The 19,466-nt window shown below is 44.8% G+C and overlaps 1 protein-coding gene across 2 annotated transcripts in view; it reads left to right on the top strand.

The window, feature by feature from the left end:
- The window catches only part of Spg11 (SPG11 vesicle trafficking associated, spatacsin), a 57,130-nt gene that overhangs the window by 35,662 nt on the left and 2,002 nt on the right, over positions 1-19,466 (top strand). Inside the window, exons 24-37 of one of the 2 annotated variants that reach the window (XM_042687775.1) lie at positions 870-1,031; positions 2,170-2,437; positions 3,284-3,484; positions 4,953-5,060; positions 6,112-6,274; positions 8,733-8,947; positions 9,962-10,709; positions 13,372-13,511; positions 14,249-14,447; positions 15,136-15,273; positions 16,472-16,605; positions 17,228-17,335; positions 18,732-18,900; positions 19,265-19,353. In XM_042687775.1, the coding sequence (XP_042543709.1) occupies positions 870-1,031; positions 2,170-2,437; positions 3,284-3,484; positions 4,953-5,060; positions 6,112-6,274; positions 8,733-8,947; positions 9,962-10,709; positions 13,372-13,511; positions 14,249-14,447; positions 15,136-15,273; positions 16,472-16,605; positions 17,228-17,335; positions 18,732-18,900; positions 19,265-19,353 (2,842 nt within the window). Of the gene's footprint in view, positions 1-869; positions 1,032-2,167; positions 2,438-3,283; positions 3,485-4,952; positions 5,061-6,111; positions 6,275-8,732; positions 8,948-9,961; positions 10,710-13,371; positions 13,512-14,248; positions 14,448-15,135; positions 15,274-16,471; positions 16,606-17,227; positions 17,336-18,731; positions 18,901-19,264; positions 19,354-19,466 lie in introns of both variants that reach the window. The other variant, XM_042687776.1, reaches the window with a different exon arrangement.

Below are 19,466 nucleotides of genomic sequence, written 5' to 3'. Positions count from 1 at the left end.
GTGTTACATGTTGCAGAAAATATAGAATGGCCGTCAGAAAATTTGTTTTTAAGTAATGTCTTATAGCTGATAATACCTGTCTACAAAAGAACATCATGCCTTTTCTATCTGCTCTGCCCCTAGGAACACAGTCCTGTCACTGTAGCAGAATATGTGTCCTCCCAGGAGGAGGCCTAGGCAGGCAGGCACTTTATAAAGTGAGTCATAGAATCGAATGAAGCTTCACGGAAGTTGACTATTTTTTTTTCAGCTCAGAATTCTAAGGAGGAAACATAGCTAGAATATGTACTTGTTTGATGATTTAGAGTATGCAAACTCTGCCAGTGAGCTAAGAAGGCTATTCTGCTCTAAAAGCAAGAGTCTCCCCAAATAGCCTAATAAATATTTGGTATTTGTTAAAAGGCTTTTTAATTTTTTTTTAATTGTGAGTCAGGTGCTAGTGGCCTATAATTCTAGCTACTCAGGCTGAAATCTGAAGATTGTGGTTTATAGCCAGCCTGGACAGAAAACTCTGTGAAAATCTAATCAAGTAACAATAAAAAAAACCAAAAAACAAAAATTAGAAGTGGAGCTCTGGCTCAAAGTGGTTTTACCTTTGAGCAGAAAAGCGTAGGGACAGGGCCTAGGCCCTGAGTTCAAGCCCCAGGACCAACACCACAAGTTTTTGTTTTGTTTTTGTGGCACTGGGGATTGAATGTCACATACTAAGTACTGCTGAAAACATACACCCTTGCCCCATCCAGCTCCTGGTTGAAAGGCTCTTAGAAAATACATTGTGACTAATATTTGCTAATTTTCCTGTTTTAAGCTAAAGCCATATTTTAATAAGATCTTTATCTCTATCTCCCTATCCTTAATTCTAATTGTAGATTATCCAGTGAGTCTAGCAACCAGTGGGCACTAGTGGTACAGTTCTGCAGGCTCCACAATATGAAATTGAGCACGTCTTATCTTAGAGAATGTGCCAAAGCAAATGATTGGCTGCAGTTCATTGTTTATAGCCAACAACATAACTACCACCAGGAAGAGGTAAACTATTATTGTTTGCAACTACTCAAGAGGAAGTTGGAATACTTCTCAGAAAATACTGTTCTGTTATGTAGACATGTAGACACCACCTCTTGTTTGATTTGATGCTTTCTTTTTTTTAAATTTATTTTTTGTTTGTTGGGGCTGAACTTGGACTGGGCGCTGTCCCTCAGCTTTTCAGCTCAAGGCTAGCGCCTTACAACTTGAGCCACATTGCCAGTTCTGGCTTTTTTCTGCTTATGTGGTGCTGAGGAATCGAACTTAGGGCCTCATGCCTGTGAAGCAAACGATCTACCACTTAGCCAACTTCCCAGCCCAGATGCTTATTGAGTTGTGGTGGTGTGAGGTTATGGCTAACACCAGGCTCTGAGTTTCTGTGGCTTCAGATGGAATGTGCACATTTAGTTAAACAAACAAGCTGGCTCATGCATGTAATACTAACTACTCAGGAAGTTGAGATTGGAGAATCTAAGTTTGGAGCTGGCCTTGGCCAGACAAATCCAAGAAACTTTATTTCTACTTAACCAGCAAAAAGTGAACTGGAGGCAAGGCTAGTGGAGTAGAATACCAGACATGGTACTGAGTGAGAGAGGCCCTGAGTTTTGGACTCAGTAGTAGCACATATGCATTAAAAAGGAGTAAACAGCCAGGCACTGGTGGCTCATGCCTGTAATCTTAGCTACTTGGGAGGCTGAGATAAAGAGGTTGCGGTTCAGTCAGCTCAGGCAGAAAAGCCTGGGATACTTGTATCTGTAATTAACCACCAAAAAGCTGGAAGTGTTGCTGTTATGTGGTAGAATGTTACTCTTGAGCAGAAAAGCTTAGAGATAGCACCCAAGTACTGAGTTCAAGCCCCAGGATCAGCACACCAAAATAAAAGGAACAATCTAGTATGGTAGCTCATGTCTATAATCCAAGCATTCAAGAAGCAGAGATGGGAGGATTGCAAATTTGACTACAGTCAGCCTAGGCTACATAGAGCCTTTTTTTTTTTTTTAAGCAACAGATCATTTTGTAAAATTACGTGGTCACCACTGACCGTACTTTTGAGTAAGAAAGACTAATTCTCTGATTTTCAATAACATCGTTTAGCTGAAATGGAAAGTTGGATGTTTTAATGATGTAACGTGCATTGCAGGTGAAAGCGCTTCTTCAGTACTTCAGCCCTGCCCCTCAAGACCACTTACGGCTGGCTTTTGAGAAGTTGCCATCCGTGTCCAACTGTAGAGTGGACAGCAATCAAGCCTACAAGCCCCTCGAGGAACTGCAGACCAACAAAGAAGAGACGACTGATTTCTTTGCAGTTCTTCTCCGGTGCTCAGAGGCACCAGGCTCCTGGCGCTGGCTCCTGGCTGAGGCCGTGAGACAGCAGGCGCCTGTCCTCAGTGCTCTGGCCTCGTGTCTCCAGGTGAGCGTCAGGAAGAGCGCGAACGAAGGAGCCGAGAGCCACACAAACAGCACTCGGGGACCGTGAAGCCGCCAGAAGCAGGTGGTGCTGACAACTCAGTGCACATCTCCAAGGCCATGGAAGCTTTGTGTCCGCAGCTTGGGTTTTGAGCCATTTAGGGCACTTCTTTGTGCCTTGTGTTCATTAAGCTCAGATAGTACTGTGGCTCCTGCTCCTTTAGCACTTTTTTTTTTTTTTTGGGTCCGGTCATGGGGCCTGAACTCTGGGCCTGGGCGCTGTCCCTCAGCTCTTCAGCTCAAGGCTAGCGCTCTACCACTTGAGCCACAGTGCCACTTCTGGGTTTTTTCTTTTTGCTTATGTGGTGCTGAGGAATCGAACCCAGGGCCTCAGGCATGCAAGGCAAGCGCTCTACCACTGAGCCAACTTCCCAGCCCTCCTTTAGCACCTTTAACAGGAAAGGGAGCATTCGTCATATCCCCTCAATCAGCAGACGTGGAGGGCAGTCTTACTAAAAGGTCCTTGGTCTTATCAATTTAGAAGCTTTTTAAGCCATTTTAACTAAGTGAGGTGACTTGTTTTAAAGAAGTAGACTGGGAAGGTAGCTCAGTGGTGAGTGCTTGCCTTGCATGCATGAGGTCCTGGGTTCGATTCCTCAACACCACATAAGCAGAAAAATCCAGAAGTGGGGCTGAGGCTCAAGTGGTAGAGTGCTAGTCTACAGCTGAAGGGCTGAGGGACAGCGGCCAGGCGCAGAATTCAGCCCCCATGGCCAACAACAACAAAAAAGAAATAGCCATCTATAGCATTTGTTAGGAAGTTATTTTGGAAATTTCTTGTCAATGACAGGATGCCAGCACTGTTTCTTGTCTCTGTGTCTGGATCATTACTTCTGTGGAGCACAGTATTGCAGCCGAAGCAATGGGACACGTTCACGGCTCAGTGGAGACCCACACGTGGGACCTTGAGGACCTTGCCATTGTCTGGAGAACGTTATTGTCACGGCAGAAGAGCAGAACTCTCATCCGAGGTTTCCAGCTTTTCCTTAAGGTAGTCATAGTCTTCAATACTGCAGCCCTTGTTGGCTTTTTCTTATTCTCCTACTTGGATTTTTTTTTAAAAACTGGTGCTAGTCTTTTTTTTTTTTTTGGTCCGGTCGTGGGGCCTGAACTCGGCCTGGGCGCTGTCCCTCGGCTCTTCAGCTCAAGGCTAGTGCCCTACCACCTGAGCCACAGCGTCACTTCCGGTTTTTTCTTTTTTTTGCTTATGTGGTGCTGAGGAATCGAACCCAGGGCCTTGAGCATGCAAGGCCAGCGCTCTACCACTGAGCCACCTTCCCAGCCCTGGTGCCAGTCTTGAGGCTTGAACTCAAGGCTTGGGAGCTGTCCCTGAGCTTTTGTGCTCCAAGCTCTACACTTTAAGCCACAGTTCCACTTCCTGCTTCCCCCCTGTCCCCCTCTGGTGTTTAATTGGAGGTAAGAATCCCACAGACTTTCCTGCCGGGACTGGCTTCGAACCACATTCTTAGGTCTCAGTCTCATGAAAAGCTAGAATTACAAGCGTAAGACACTGGTGCTTCACTATATCTGGAATATTATTTTTTTGTCGGTTGTGGGGCCTGAACTCTGGGCCTGGGTGCTGTCCCTCAGCTCTTCAGCTCAAAGGTTAGCGCTCTACCACTTGAGCCACAGCGCCACTTCCGGCTTTTTCTGCTTATGTGGTGCTGAGGAATTGAATCCAGGGCCTCAAGCATGCGAGGCAAGCGCTCTACCACTGAGCCACCTTCCCAGCCCCTATACCTGAATTTTTTAAGCCAACAGATGATAATGGTGATAGAACCACCATTTATTTGTTGATTTTATGTATTCATTTTGCTATGCTGGCTATCAAGCCCAGGGCCTTATTGTTTACCAGTCAGCTGCAGCCCCAGACTACCGCCCATTTACTGATGTGCTTCCTGTAGATTATTTTCGTTAATTCTCATAACAGTGCTGTACAGAAATATGTGAGGCTTTTACTAAGTGCTGTTACTTCCTCTAACAGACTGATATACTGATGGTCACCCTAGTCCGCAAAGGATTTTACTAAATGGTGTACTTATAGTTCAGATTCATACTTTTTAATTTACAATTTTTAACTCATTTAATTTCCACTTTGTCCCAGCAGTTCCCTCTGATTGCCATAGAACGGGTGGGTTGATGCTACAGTAGGGGGATGGGTTACTGGAGCCCATTCTCCAGGAGTGTTGTTAGAGACACACGCTCCCACCTAGCGGGGTGCATATCCTGCCAATGCAGTCCATCATAGAATAGAAGAAATGGATTTGTGGGAACCTGTCCCTGGCTTGGATACTGGCTTTTTTTTTCTTTTCCAGAAGCAACTTTCTTTCATTTCTTAATATGTATAACTTAATTCTATTAAAAAGCTATTAACAACGTTTAGTGTGCTCCCATTTGGCATTTTTCATTTGAGAAAATACCAACTTCAAAATTTTCTAATTTTAAACTGTTCCTCAAAGGATTCCCCATTACTACTGATGCTAGAGATGTATGAACTGTGTATGTTCTTCAAGAATTACAAGGATGCCCAAACTAAACTCCTGGAGTTCCAGAAGAGTCTTGAAACTGTAAGTTGGAGTGTTCTTTCTCATTTATCTGCAAAGGACTGTGTGGTTGTCTTGAGCAAGCAGGGGGCTAGTGGTTATGTTCATATTCACTTAAGCCGGTCCTGAGCTGGAGAAGCAAGGACAGAAGTCATCCGTTTTCAGGAACAGAGACTGCTGGTGTTGGAGCCAAGTTCAGTAGGAAAAAATTCATTGATCAGATACCATTGTCTCTGCTGTGGACAGCAGAAGAGGAGGCACATGGGACAGTTCCAACAGTGTTATGTTAAGCATGTTCAGTACCGCTTTAGTCTCTGTCCAAGTGACAGAAAGAGTGACTCAAGTGGTAGAGTGCTTATATAGTTATCCCAAGGCTGCAAGTTGAAGCAACAATGGGTCAGTTTTAGTCTTTAACTTTGAGCTACTTTCCTCAGGCCTATTTATCATGCTGAGCTTATCAACCTTAAGAAAAATGAAGTTTTAAGGTAGGAAAGAAGATGCATCTTTTTTATTTTATTTTATTTTTCGGTCGTGGGTCCTGGACTCTGGGCCTCAGCTCTTCAGCTCAAGGCTAGTGCCCTACCATTTGAGCCACAGTGCCACTTCCGGCTTTTTTTTTTTCTGCTTATGTGGTACTGAGGAATTGAACCCAGGGCTTCAAGCATGCAAGGCAAGCGCTCTACCACTGAGCCACCTTCCCAGCCCCAGAAGATGCATCTTTGTCCTGCTTGGGGTTTTTGGCATTTTTGCCTTTTAGATCCCAAAAGTGCTCTGTGAAAAACAAGACAACATCGATCATCAGGGGGAGAGTCTGCTTTTGCTGTCTGCCACATTGGTCTTTTGCGTTAAACGAAGACTTTAAAACATATACTTGAAAGTGCTGAATCAGTTATTTGACTGTAGCTGGGCTTTGTGAAGCACAGAAAGTGTGACGCTGCCCTGAGCCCTTTCCCAGGTTCTGTTCAGGGACAGGAGATCATTTCTCAGGACATCTTGCCTTTCTTCTTCCCAAATTTGGACGTTTGATTGTTTGTTCCTATGAAGCACTCTCCCTAAGCCCCTGTTGTTTTCCAAGCTTGATACAGCAACCGCCAGCGTCCTCCCTGTCATTCCTGTTACATGGCTGAAGGATCAGATGTGTTTCCTATTAAAGCTTATGCCACAGCAGTGCCAGACGCAGTATGAGCTGGGAAAGCTTTTACAGCTGTATGTTGGAGCAGAGCATCTCTTCAGTGATGGTAAGACAGTAAAACAACCTTTATCCTCAAGTTGCTGTTAAGAAGTTAGCTTCCTTAAGCTTAAAAATATTTTAGCAGGGCAGTCAGTATATTAAAATGCATAAGATAGGTTACATTATATTGACAGTCCAGCATGAATATTTGTAACTTCAAATTTGGGTAAAATATATTCAATACCTTACAGCCAGGTGCAGTGGCTCACACATGTTATCTTAGCTGTTTGGGAGGCTGAGGTTTGGAGGATTACGGGATCAAGGCTCACCTGAGCAAAAAGTTCACAAGATTCCATTTCAACCAATACATATCTGGGTACAGTGGCACGCACATCCCAGCTTTGGCAGGAAGCATAAATAGGAATGTGGTCTAGACTAGCCCTGGCAAAAATGGAGACCCTATCATAAAATAACCAAAACAAAGAGGCATGGCTCATACTGTAGAATAGCTAGCAAGCACCAAGAAAAAGCAGCAAATAACACACATTCAAAACACAGCACCGTGGCACCCACCATGAATAACACAACCCAGCTTGTTCTAAGCCGTGTCATACAGCCACATTTCCCCCTGACAAGCCACTATAATTACCATGTCACTGTCACTCTCTCTCAGAAGTAACCTTAACATGTCATCACTGCTCAGGGTCACAGTGTTTGAGGACTGCACAGTTCATTTTGGTTATTTCAGACAAACTGCACATACTTTTCACAGATTCCTTCAGTCTGCCACATTCCTGGCAGTCTCTAAGCTTGTAGCTGACTACATCAAGCCAATATTGCCTTACTCTTATCTACTTATTTGATAGTTTCAAGTTTTTGTTGACAGGTAATATCCCTTTATTCTAGATTGTTAAATGTTCAAGGCTGGGATATTGTTATTTTTTAACTTAACAGATGTTGAGTTGGATGGCTTAGATTTGCACCAAACACAAGTGCTGGGCTCAATGCCAATTCAGGCTCTGGGTCTGGAGACAGGAGAAAGTATGTTTCTAAAATGTAACATTTATAAGACTTATATAAGGTTTAACTACATTGTTAGCCATTACTATAGTACTTTTATTCATATAAATTACTTTTTTCTTTGGAACTCACTTTATAGCCCACGCTGGCCAAAAAAGTCACTACTAACCTCAAACTTGTGATTGTTTTCTTTAGCTTTCCAAGTGCTGTGATTATAGGTCTGTGCCGCCATGCCCAGATGAGAATTTGTGTGTGTGTGTGTGCGCGCGTGTGCGGGCGCGCCCTTGCACACTGGTACTGAAGCTTGAACTTGGGGCATGTGTACTGTCCCTGAGCTTTTTGCCCAAAGCTAGTGCTCTACCACTTGAGCCGCAGCTCCACTTCCAACTTTTTGGTGGTTAGAGAATCTCATGGATTTTCCTGCCCCAGCTGACTTTGAACTGCATTCTCAGAGCTCAGCCTCCTGAGTAGCTAAGATGACAGGTCTGAACCACCAGTGCCTACCTAGAATTCTTTTTTCCCCCTCTTACTGGAGATTGAACCCAGAGCCCAAATAAGTTGGGGAAATACTCTACCACGTGTTAGGCAAGTGTCTCTATGACCCCAGCCCTTTTGTTTGTGAATAGGGTCTTTGTAACTTGACTTGTACTGGTCTTGAACTCATGATCATGGCACCAAAGCCCCCCACCCCGTAGTTGGCCCAGTTGAGAATTTCTGTATTCCCAGAAGTAATGTTGAGAGACATCAAGAAATGCTCTGCTGGGTCTCCTTATGTTAGGCAGCCAGCAGCCAGAAGCAGCAAATAATGCTCTGCTCTGACTGCAGAGCCATGTGCAAACCTGTGAGAGTGGCCAGTACAGTTTGAGTTATCATGCACATTTTTTGTGTCTTGATCCACAAGGACTACACAAATTTGATCTAACCACACAAATTTGATCAAGGTAAGAGCAAAAATTAGAGAAGGATATGACTAACGAGTGAATGGCTAAAAGCTTCTCAAGCTTACTGTATATTGCTATTAAAGGCTACCATCATATGTGTAGGTTAAATAGGGTAGGCAGGGTCAACAGACTTTTACTACTAAGGACTTCACATGGCTATTTTTTGGCATCTTTGGTATATGAAGAAAGACCTATGGCTTCTGCCAACTAAACTGAAAACTTTTTTTTTTTTTGGGGGAGGGGGGGCCCGGTCGTGGGCCTGAACTCTGGGCCTGGGCACTGTCCCTCAGCTCTTCAGCTCAAGGCTAGCGCTCTACCACTTGAGCCACAGCGCCACTTCCTGCTTTTCTTTTTGCTTATGTGGTGCTAAGGAATCGAACCCAGGGCCTCAAGCATGCAAGGCAAGCTCTCTACCACTGAGCCACCTTCCCAGCCCATAAACTGAAAAGTTTTTGTTTTTCTTTACTCACACTGATTTGGTAAACATACTTTTTTCCCCCTAGTACTTTGTTGTTCTCAAAGTAACAGCAGGATTTGATGATTTGTATCTTTTCTTTGGCACAGGTCCAGATGTGAAGAAGCTGTGTGTCCTTAGCCAGATTTTGAAGGGTACAGCCATAGCTATTAATCATGTAATTATTACCAACTACAGCATTGAGAATTTCCAGCATGAATGTAAATCCATTTTGGAAAGACTGCAGATGGATGGGCAGTTTGCTTTGGCCAGAAGAGTAGCCGAATTAGCTGAGTTGCCTGTGGACAGCTTGGTTATTGAAGAGGTATCATTATTCCTTTATACTGGGTAGTTTTTATTTTGTTGGCAGTATCAGGGTTTGAAACTTGATAGGCTAGCATGATACCACTGAGCCATACCTTTGGCCCTGTTTTTCACTGGTTAATTTGGGATAAGGTCTTCTTTCTACCTAGGCATGCATCTGAACCATGAGCTGTGTGCTTTTTAGGCTTTTTGCAGGTATCGTAACCATACAGTTTTTTCTGCTCAGCTTGGCCTCTGGTACTGTGATCTTCCCAACCTTAGCCTTGCACTTCACTTGGGTCAACAGGTGTGCCCCAGTGTGCCCAACTATGGCTTCAGAAGGGGTCTTGTGAAATCCTAGGCTCACCACAAAACTATGATCCTTTTGCTTTTAGATGTCCAAGTAGCTAGGGTTATAGCCTCTGGTCTATACATCCAGAGAAGCAAATGAGGTACAATTTATAGGAAATGAGGTCTTTTAACTTTGACACATACATTGCTTTCAGAAATGGATAAGCTAAGATGTCTGTTATTGAAGACTGTGCTTTAAATGTGTTTAGATGCCTTCAACTATTTTCCTTTAAATCCGAATTAAATATATACAAGGTGGCTTCCCTTTGGACCTCATCCAGTTATGTAAATTGAGAATTGCTCTTCAATTCATGTGTGGCCAAGAATCATGGTCTCTTGATTCCACTTTTTTTTTTTTTGTTGGTCATGGGGCTTGAACTCTGGGCTTGGGCACTGTCCTTGTGCTCTTCAGCTCAAGGCAGGCGCTCTACCACTTGAGCCACAGCACCACTCCCGGTTTTCTAGGGTTTATTGGAGATAAGAGTCTCACCGTCTTTCCTGCCCGGGCTGGCTTTGAACCGCGATCCTCAGATCTCAGCCTCCTGAGTAGCTAGGATTACAGGCATGAGCCACCCGCGCCCGGCTTTGACTTGGTTTTTAACTCTGTATGTGTAAGTATACAGAGCATTAACCTGTATGATGTGTATCTAGGAAAGCCTAAAATATGCTTTGTTAAATTTCACAGACAATAAAGGAAATGCAGACCTTAAAACACATTGCACAGTGGTCCTTGAAACAAACAAGAATTGACTTCTGGAAAAAATGCCATGAGAATTTTAAGAAGAATTCCATTTCAAACAAAGCAGCCTCTTCCTTCTTCTCCACGCAGGCCCTTGTGGCCTGTGAGCATCAAGCTGGACCAGGCAGCACTGCGGAGCGCCACTTGCTGCTCACCCTGGCAGGGCACTGGCTTGCCCAGGAGGAACCGGTGCCATTGGAGCAGCTGGAGGAGCTGGAGCAGCAGATCTGGATCTGCCGTATCACACAGCACACCCTGAGACGGAATCCAGAGGGAACAGAGCCTAGGTTTTCTCGACAGATCTCAACAAGCGGTGAACTTTCTTTTGGCAGCTTAGCCAGTGAGTTTTCCTTCTCCAAGTTGGCTGCTTTGAACACGTCAAAATATCTAGAGCTTAATGGCCTTCCATCCAAAGAGACATGTGAAAATAGACTAGACTGGAAAGAGCAGGAGTCACTGAACTTTTTGATTGGGCGCCTACTAGATGATGGCTGTATTCATGAAGCCAGCCGAGTATGCCGGTATTTTCATTTCTATAGCCGAGATGTGGCGTTGGTGTTGCACTGCAGAGCTCTGGCCTCAGGGGACGCCAGTATGGACGACCTGCACCCAGAGATCCGCACTCTGCTGCAGAGTGCCAGGCTGCCTGAGGAACAGGAGGACCTGGGCATTCCTCTAAGGAAAGCCCACAGCAGTAAGTGAAGATCACACTGGCCTGGCTGCCAGATGCTACTGTTGACCATTTCTTCAAGAGAAGGGCTTAATAGTTACACTAAGTTAAGGGGGAAACAGCTTTTTCTAGGTAATCCATAACTCACATAATTAGCTATACAATTCGACTTAAAAAATACAGTATCAGTTATCTTACTTGTAACTAGTCCACTGATATTTATTCTATACAAATATATTTCTTTTTGCCAGTCCTGAGGCTTGACCTCAGGGCCTGAGTGCTGTCCCTGAGCTGCTTTTTGCTCAAAGCTAGTGCTCTACCACTTTGAGTCACAATGCCCACTTCCAGCTTTTTCTGAGTAGTTTATTGGAGATAAGAGTCTCACGGACTTTCTTGCCCAGGCTGGCTTTGAACCGCAATCCTCAGATCTCAGCCTCCTAAGTAGCTTGGATTATAGGGGTGAGCCACCAGCGCCTGGCTAAAAAACGAGTGAGAGAGAGAGAGAGAGAGAGAGTGTGTGTGTGTGTGTGTGTGTGTGTGTTTTCTTTCTTTGCCTGGGCCTGTGCACTGTTCCTGAGCTTCTCTGTGCTCAAGGCTAGTGCTCCACCACTTGAGTCACAGCACTACTTCTGGCTTTTCTGAGTAATTTATTGGAGATAAGAGTCTCATGGACTTTTGTGCCCTGACTGCTTCCTGAATAGCTAGGATTACAGGCGTGAGCCACCTGCTTTCAACTTGAATATGTCACTCTTACTACCAAATAGATCTCTTTCCTGTTATTCCTGAACATCTGTCTTCTGTAATACTTTATACTTTGAAAATCCCATCAAATAGGGCTAAAATGTTGGATTTTAACAGAAATGTTTTTTAGAAACTCAAGAGGTACAAAATCTATTATACAAAACTTTCCTCCTCTCTATTCCTTATGTCCCAGGTTTCTTTCTGAGGATCTTCTTTAGACATTCTTTTAAAACCACTTAATAGCATCAGATTCTTAGATTTTTGGTCGTTTTGTTTAGTTTCATTTTTCATTTTTTTTCTCCCAGTTTTTCCTTTACTCGAGTGTCTATTACACTTTCACTTATGAAGAGTGTTTTTGCTGGGTATAGGAAAAAAAACTGAAGCACTTAGAAATGTATTACTTTCTTTTGGCTTCCATTGTATCGCATACAAAAGAATCCCACAAGCTGGGTGCTAGTGGCTCACACCTGTAATCCTAGCTACTCAGGAGGCTGAGATATGAGGATCATGGTTCAAAGCCAGCCTGGGCAGGAAAGTCCGTGAGACTCTTAAATTAATCACCAGAAAACTGGAAGTGGCTCAAGAGGTAGAGTGCTTGCCTTGAGTTGAAAATCTGATGGACAGTGCCCAGGCCGAGTTCAAGCCCCACAACTGACAAAAAAAAAATCCCACAAATCCTTAGTTATTTGAGTTATTGTTACTTATACATTACTGCGTATTTCTTTGGTTGTTTTCACTGAGTTTATTTGGAGTTCACTGGGCTGTTTCAATACATATGGTTTACACATTTCACTTAGTCCCTTCCCACCCCACCCCCATCTTTTTTGCAGTATGAGGGTTTGAACTCAAAGCTGCAAGCTTGCTAGGCAAGTTTTACTGGTGAGCCATTACTCCAGCTCCTTAGCCATAGAGTTTTGAAAATCAATTTTTTAAAAATAGGTTCTTGCTGTGTAGCCCAAGCTGCAATCCTCCTGCCTCAGCCTCCAAAGTGGTGAGACCGTAGGCTTGCACCAGCACGTCAAGCTGAAGCATCTGTTTAAACTCCATATCCTTTCCTCTGCAATTTTGATATTACAACTTTAGGACTTTTCATTATTTCTCAGAGCTTGCTTTGCTCATGTTTTCTTTCAATCTTTTTTTTTCTCCTCAGACTGGATGATGTGTTACCCTCTCTTCCATTTTACTGATCTCTTCCTCTTTCATTTCCATTCTACAACAGATTCTTAGCAGCTCCTGATTGTTTCCTTTGCCCACGTCCACCGCCCCCTCCTTTCACTGCAGTGCTCAACTGTGGCTGTGAGGCAGCACTGTATTCAGGCTAGGGGTTACCAGACTGGGGACTAATTCCAGCTATCACATGCAGCCACTGCAGGCAGTGTTAGGTTTCCTTAAGTTCAGTGGGAGACAGAAGCAGCCCGTCTACTGCATTTTAGCTAGATGGATCCTACCATGAATGCTGAATAGCAACAACGTGATCTGAGTTGCATTGTTTTCAAAACATTTTTATTTGTATTCAGATATTAAATGCAGAAGTTTAATATGCTTTGTACAACAAGAACAATACATAAGTATGTAAAGTAAGAAATCTGCCCAGGCTCTAATGGCAGACCTGTAATCCTTGGAATGCTGAGATATGAGGATCATGGTTTGAAGCCAGTTTAGGCAGGAAAACCCGTGATACTCATCTCCAATTAACCACTAAAAAGCCGATGGTAGAGTATCCTCAGCCTTGAGCAAAAAGGCTGAGGGACAGTACCCTAGCCCTGACTTCAAGCCCCAGGACTGGTACCAAAAAAAAAAAAAGGGGGAGATGCACTGTCAGAAGTGGTCCCAGATTGAAGAGTAGAGGCTGCTGCAAGCAGATACGAAAAAGCCCCGGGATCTGTGAGCCTGATCTTACCATCCTACCGCACTGCCTTGAGACCTGACTTGTGCTTGCTTCCAGCTTCCAGCCTGGATAGCCAGTCATTTGTGATGGTATCCCGCAGTGACGAGACGGTGACAAACCTGGAGACTCTGACCAGCACGTGTCTCAATGGAAAGAACTACTGCCGGCAGGTCCTCTGTCTATACGAACTTGCTAAGGTATGTGGCATGGCAGATGGGTGCCAACCCGACAGGAATCCCGCTGAGAGGGCAGCAGTTATTTGGAGGTAAACTTTGGACACTGCTATGACAGCCCTTCAGCTAGTAATCATGGCCTTATACTTTTGTGAGATGCTTGCCCCGGCAGTCCATGTTTTGGGACGACTGGAGGACACCAGGCCCAGTGTGAGGCCAGTGGCGTATCCCCTGAAGCTCATCCTAGAAAAAGCTAGGGCAAGACACGTCCACTTCCATGGGTTTCCGACTCCTCATGTATGACGACTAGATCACAAGTGTTGCTTGAGTAGAACAGGAGCCAGAACAGCCAGGAACTGTCCATAGCTCTCTACTGATTGAGGGAGAAAATGAGTAGATAGGATGGAAGAACTTGAATCAAAGCCAAGTGTTACAATCTTTTTCCTTAGAAGACTTTTTTTATTTTTGGAAATTGAGGGTTTTGCTGCTTTATCCTTTCTCAACTTTCTTAATGTTTGAAAAATGATCAGTGCTCTACAAGAGGTGGTCACCTGATGCTTTGATGACATACTTTTCTTCTGCTTGGACCTAGCTTTGGCCAAAATGATAGTAGTGCTTTCCATTCACTTCTAAGTTTCTTACTCAGAGTGTGGGATCTTTAAGCTCAGAAAACAATGGTGCCTATCCACAGCATACTTGAGAATGAGCCTTTACTTTTACCTGGCTTCTAAAAGTAACTGTGGCCTTTACCTTCCTCTCAGGAGTTGGACTGTTCCTATGCAGATGTAGCTGCCCAAGATGGCAAGACCACTCTTCGGGCAATCTTGGCCTCTCAGAAGCCCGACAGGTGCAGACGAGCCCATGCCTTCATTAGCACCCAGGGCCTTAAGCCAGAAACTGTAGCTGAAATTGTGGCTGAAGAGGTGACACGGGAGCTGCTGGCCCCACCAGAGGGCACAGGTATCTTGCCTTCCCAACCTCCCATGTTATTTTGAGGTTCCCAGAATTAAGTTTGGTTAAGCTCATGTGTAGCTTGCATGTTATCTTTGCAAGATTCCTGATTACATTCTAAAAGGACACACTGCAGTAATTTTATTGCTTTTAACTGTTTCATGATAATGCTTAGTTTTGCCTCTCTAAGCAAATTCCCAAAAGTTGACTGGGTGCCGGTGGCTCACGCCTGTAACCCTAGCTATTCAGGAAGCTGAGATCTGAGGTTTGGAGTCAGCCTGGGCAGAAAGTCTAGCAAAAGCTGAAAGTAGTTCAAGTGGTGTAAAGCCTTGAGGAAAGGGAGGGGGGGGGGGAGCCAACCAAGAGCTCAAGCCAAAACAAAACCACCACCACAATAGCTTGAACTCAGGGTCTGGGCATTGTCCCTGAGCTTTTTTCACACATGGCTAGTACTCCACCACTTTGAGCTACAGCTCTACTCTGATTTTCTGATGATTATTTGGAGCAAAGTCTCCCAGCCTTTCCTGTCCTGGGTGGCTTCAAAGTGTGATCCTCAGCTCATAGCTTCCTGAAGGGCTAGGATTATAGGCATGAACCATCAGTGCTGGGCAAGGCAGGGTTTTTGAACTCAACTGGGAGAGTTCTAGAGGGAACTGTGAGATTACTTCCCTGGTGCCTTTCTCATCATTCTGTGCAGGACATAAGCAAATGTTCAACCCAGCAGAAGAAAGCCAGACCTTTCTGCAGCTGACAGCTCTGTGTCAAGACCGCACGTTGGTAGGCATGAAGTTGTTGGATAAGATTTCCTGTGTTCCCCAGGGGGAACTGTCTTGCAGTAAGTCTTTAGTCTTTCGCTTTACATGTTTTGGGCCTAAAAAGTTCTCCACAAGATTGGGGCCAGATTTGTCTTTTTTCCTGATCTGGACAGCTCATGCTCCAGTATGAATTATAAGTTTGTAGAAGAAATCATTGAGTTCAACGAATACAGTTTCTAAGGTTTGGAAAAGTACTCCAGTGTCCCAATTTTATTTTTTATTTATTTTTATTTTTTTATTTTTGGGTCTGGTTGTGGGGCTTGAAATCTGGGCCTGGGCGCTGTCCCTCAGCTCTTCAGCTCAAGGCTAGCGCTCTACCACTTGAGCCACAGCGCCACTTGAGGCTTTTTCCTTTTTGCTTATGTGGTGCTGAGGAATCGAACCCAGGGCCTCATGCATGCAAGGCAAGTGCTCTACCACTGAGCCACCTTCCCAGCCCATAGTGTCCCCATTTTAGAAGGGAGAAAACAAGTTTGGAGAAGGATCAATTTATAGCTGAGCAGTGCATGGTGGTAACAGCTTGAAATCCCAGTACTTGGGAGGTGAAGGCAGGAGGCCAGCCTGAGCTCCATGGCCTCCAACCTCAAAAAACTTGTCTAACATGTCCATGGCCCTGGATTCATCCCCCCATGCTACAAAATGGAGACAAGAAAAAAATTGAGTGGTGGTGGTGGTATTTTAAGGCAGTCCCTGGAAAATTTTCTAAAGACTTCAGAAACTCTGTGGTATGGTTCTCTTTCTCTGCATGACTAGAGTGGTCACGGGTGTTTTATTGTTGTCTAAACAGGCATTATATGGGACAGAGGTGCACCTTGGTGGCAAGCGTGCTTTCCACACATGACGGCGGCATGGGGTTCTGGCCTCACTACCTGTGTGTAATACATATCATTCACATAGCACATGTCCCTGAACTTTTATAAAGCTCTCATCACTTGGAGCCACAACTCCACTTGTGGTTTTCTGGTCATTAATTGGAGATAAAAATCTCCTGGCCTTAACTACCTGGGCTGCCTCTGAACTATGATCCAGATCTCAGCCTCCTGAGTAGCTAGGATTACAGGTGAGCCAGCGGTGCCTGGTTGTTGTGATTTAGATTTGTCTCCATTTTTTTTCCTGTTGTAAACATGTTGATAAGGCCCTCAGGAGTACGTGGTCTTCAGGGTCAACACTGGTGGCCAGCAGTTATAACCCCATCTTACTAGTGTCCTACCTGCCCAGCCACAGAGCTCCTGATCCTGGCCCATCACTGCTTCACGCTGACTTGCCACATGGAGGGCATCATTAGAGTCCTGCAAGCTGCCCGGATGCTCACAGATAACCACTTGGCCCCCAAGGAGGAGTATGGACTGGTGGTGAGTAACCCTCTTAGCTTCTCCCTCCATTCCAAGGCAGCTTTTGTGAGAAGCTGGGAGCTGGCTCAGGGAGTTCTGCCTCTCTGAACAGTTGGTGGGCAGCCCAGTCCTCTACTCAGGTTGATTTCCGTCAGAATTGGGTATTACTCCAAAGGAATAGGAAGTCTGCCGTGTTCCAGGGCTGCCATCCTCTCCTGCAAGGAGTTTTGCTCTTCCAGAGGCCAAGACAGCTACATTTCTCCCAGAACCATACTTTAGGTCATCCTCTGATCTGTGAATTTCCTACTCAAGCCCTGTTTGCCTCCCTAAATTCTGAGCTGGCAAAGTGAGCAAACGTGTAGCCCACTGAAAGGAAGAGTGAAGAGGAAGAGCTGCCCAGAAGGCATGTAAGTGTCTCGCAGAGAAGGGAACCAGCCAGTGGCATTCCAGACTAGCGTTTCCACATCCTGCACAGAAGCTCCCTTGTTGCATGGGAGTCAGCGAGGCATACACAGAAGCTTGCCTATTAGATGGAGCAAGATACCCTAGATGGAGCTTAGCATCTGAAAGCAGCCAGATGGATGGGGGCAATGTTCTGGCATGGTGAACTCAGATGATTCTGATGCAAGTGGCCTCTCCACAGGTGCGTCTCCTCACTGGCATTGGACGATACAATGAGATGACATACATATTTGATTTGCTGTATAGAAAGCACTACTTCGAAGTGCTGATGAGGAAGAAGCTGGATCCGGTAGGCATGAAGAAATGACTGCCAGACAGGGTGACATTCAAGAGTTTTAACTTCTTAGGAAGAAGCTTAGAGTGAACCATAGCTTCTTTTATTTTTTGGGTCCGGTTGTGGAGCCTGAACTCTGGGCCTGGGCGCTGTCCTTCAGCTCTTCAGCTCAAGGCTAGCGCTTTACCACTTGAGCCACAGCGCCACTTCCGGCTTTTTTTTTTTTTCGTTTTGCTTATGTGGTGCTGAGGAATCGAACCCAGGGCCTCTGGCATGCAAGGCAAGCGCTCTACCACTGAGCCACCTTCCCAGCCCAGAACCATAGCTTCTTTAGGGAGGGATTCGGGGACCTTCCTGGGACATACACAAATAAGTTAATGATATTGAACTGTTTGGCCTCAGCTTCTCTCCCCTGCCTTTCTAGTTTGTGTCTAGCAGGAGCAAACCGGTGAACGTGAATTGTCAGCTCTGATGTGGAAAACTCTTGTCACTAGGAGTCGTTAGGAAAAAGCCAAGGAGCCATTTGTATTGACCCGGCCTCCTGACTTTACCTTCTCTGGAGCCTACGTTGTTTCCTAAGTCATACTGCTCATTTCTGCTGCCTCTGTTCGTTTCACTCTGAAGAGTTAAAAACCAGAGTGGATTTTTGGCTTCCAGGAACAGGGGCCCAGCCAATCAAGATTAGGCGACAGAGTAAAAAAGCATCTCTTTAATGTTGGGCCAGTTTAAGGATAGACCAGTCCCACTGACAGAAGCAGACAGACACAGGTCCTTCTAGAGGGTTTCTTAAATTGCTTTTGAGGCAGTTTTTTGATTTAAATATTTAATAACTTTTTTATTACAAAAGTAATGCATATTTGACAAGACACTTTGAAAACAATACAGAAGGTCCTCAGTATTACCCACCATCTAGAGATAGCCACTGCTAAAAATATGGTAAAGGTCCTTTCTTTGTACATGTACCCAAAAACGTGTATATATATATATATTTATGCTTTAACAAAATGTATATCATGCTGTGAAAATATGAAATTGTCTATATTATTAGCAAGTGGACCATGACTATTCCTTAAACATAGTCCTTTTCATCTGTTTGAATGGCTATAAGATACTCCTAGCCCTTACTTGAAGTCTGGATTGTTCCTAATTCTAAATATCTTTGTCACATTCACATTAGCACTCTTCTCTGCTTCTTTAGGATAAAGTCTTAGAAAAGAATTGTTGGATGTGCGTATGTGTATCTTTAAGGCTTCTCTCCCTTCTGAAAGGATTGATTGACACAGCATAAACTTTTATTTTTGATCATCTTTTCTTGGAATACTTTCAAGGAACTTTCAAACCAAGGGATTTGGCCAGTCCTTCCTTGCAGTCTCTTGTTGAGATTTTGGTACTTTTTTTCCCCCCTGGGCAGAATGGCACCCTGAAGACAGCTCTGCTGGACTACATCAAACGCTGCCACCCTGGGGACAGTGAGAAACACAATATGATTGCACTGTGCTTTAGTATGTGCCGAGAGATAGGGGAGAATCATGAGGCAGCTGCTCGCATCCAACTGAAATTGATTGAGTCACAGCCCTGGGGTAAGGTCACAGCAGCACTTTCAGCACCATACTGCTGGCCACACAAGGCCCTTAGGACTAAGGGCAACAGCCCATGAGTTTGGTCCTTAGAGGCTCTGCTGGGTGTTTTGTCACTCAGTGGCATCGTAGTACCTGTGGCATTCCAGTGTCATGTTAAGTAACCTTTGTCATTTCAGAGAAATGAACTAGAGGCTCTGAATCCTACCCCCTAATGTAGTGAAAACTTTATCTGAGCGAGGGGCATGCCTGCCTCCCCCAGAACACAGCTGGGATTTTCTTTTTAGCCTGCCATTAGCTATGCCTGGGTGGGATCAGCTGACTTGGGGAGTGAATAACAAACAAATGTCCTTCATTCTCCCTGCAGAGGACAGCCTCCAGGACACACCCCACTTGAAGCAACTGCTGCTGAAGGCCCTGACTCTGATGCTGGATGCAGCAGAGAGCTACGCCAAGGTAAGTGCAGTTTTTCCAGACTGGTCTTGGGCTCTTGCGAGTGAAGAGGGAAGGCGACATGGGCCACCCAAGGGCAGAGTGAATACAGCCCAAACCTTTTTCTCCCGCTACTC

Source organism: Dipodomys spectabilis, unplaced genomic scaffold (assembly GCF_019054845.1).
Source record: "Dipodomys spectabilis isolate Male_0828 unplaced genomic scaffold, ASM1905484v1 ptg000108l, whole genome shotgun sequence".
Taxonomy (NCBI): domain Eukaryota; kingdom Metazoa; phylum Chordata; class Mammalia; order Rodentia; family Heteromyidae; genus Dipodomys; species Dipodomys spectabilis.
Note: the sequence above shows the minus strand (reverse complement) of the source record. Positions and strands in the feature narration are given on the sequence as shown.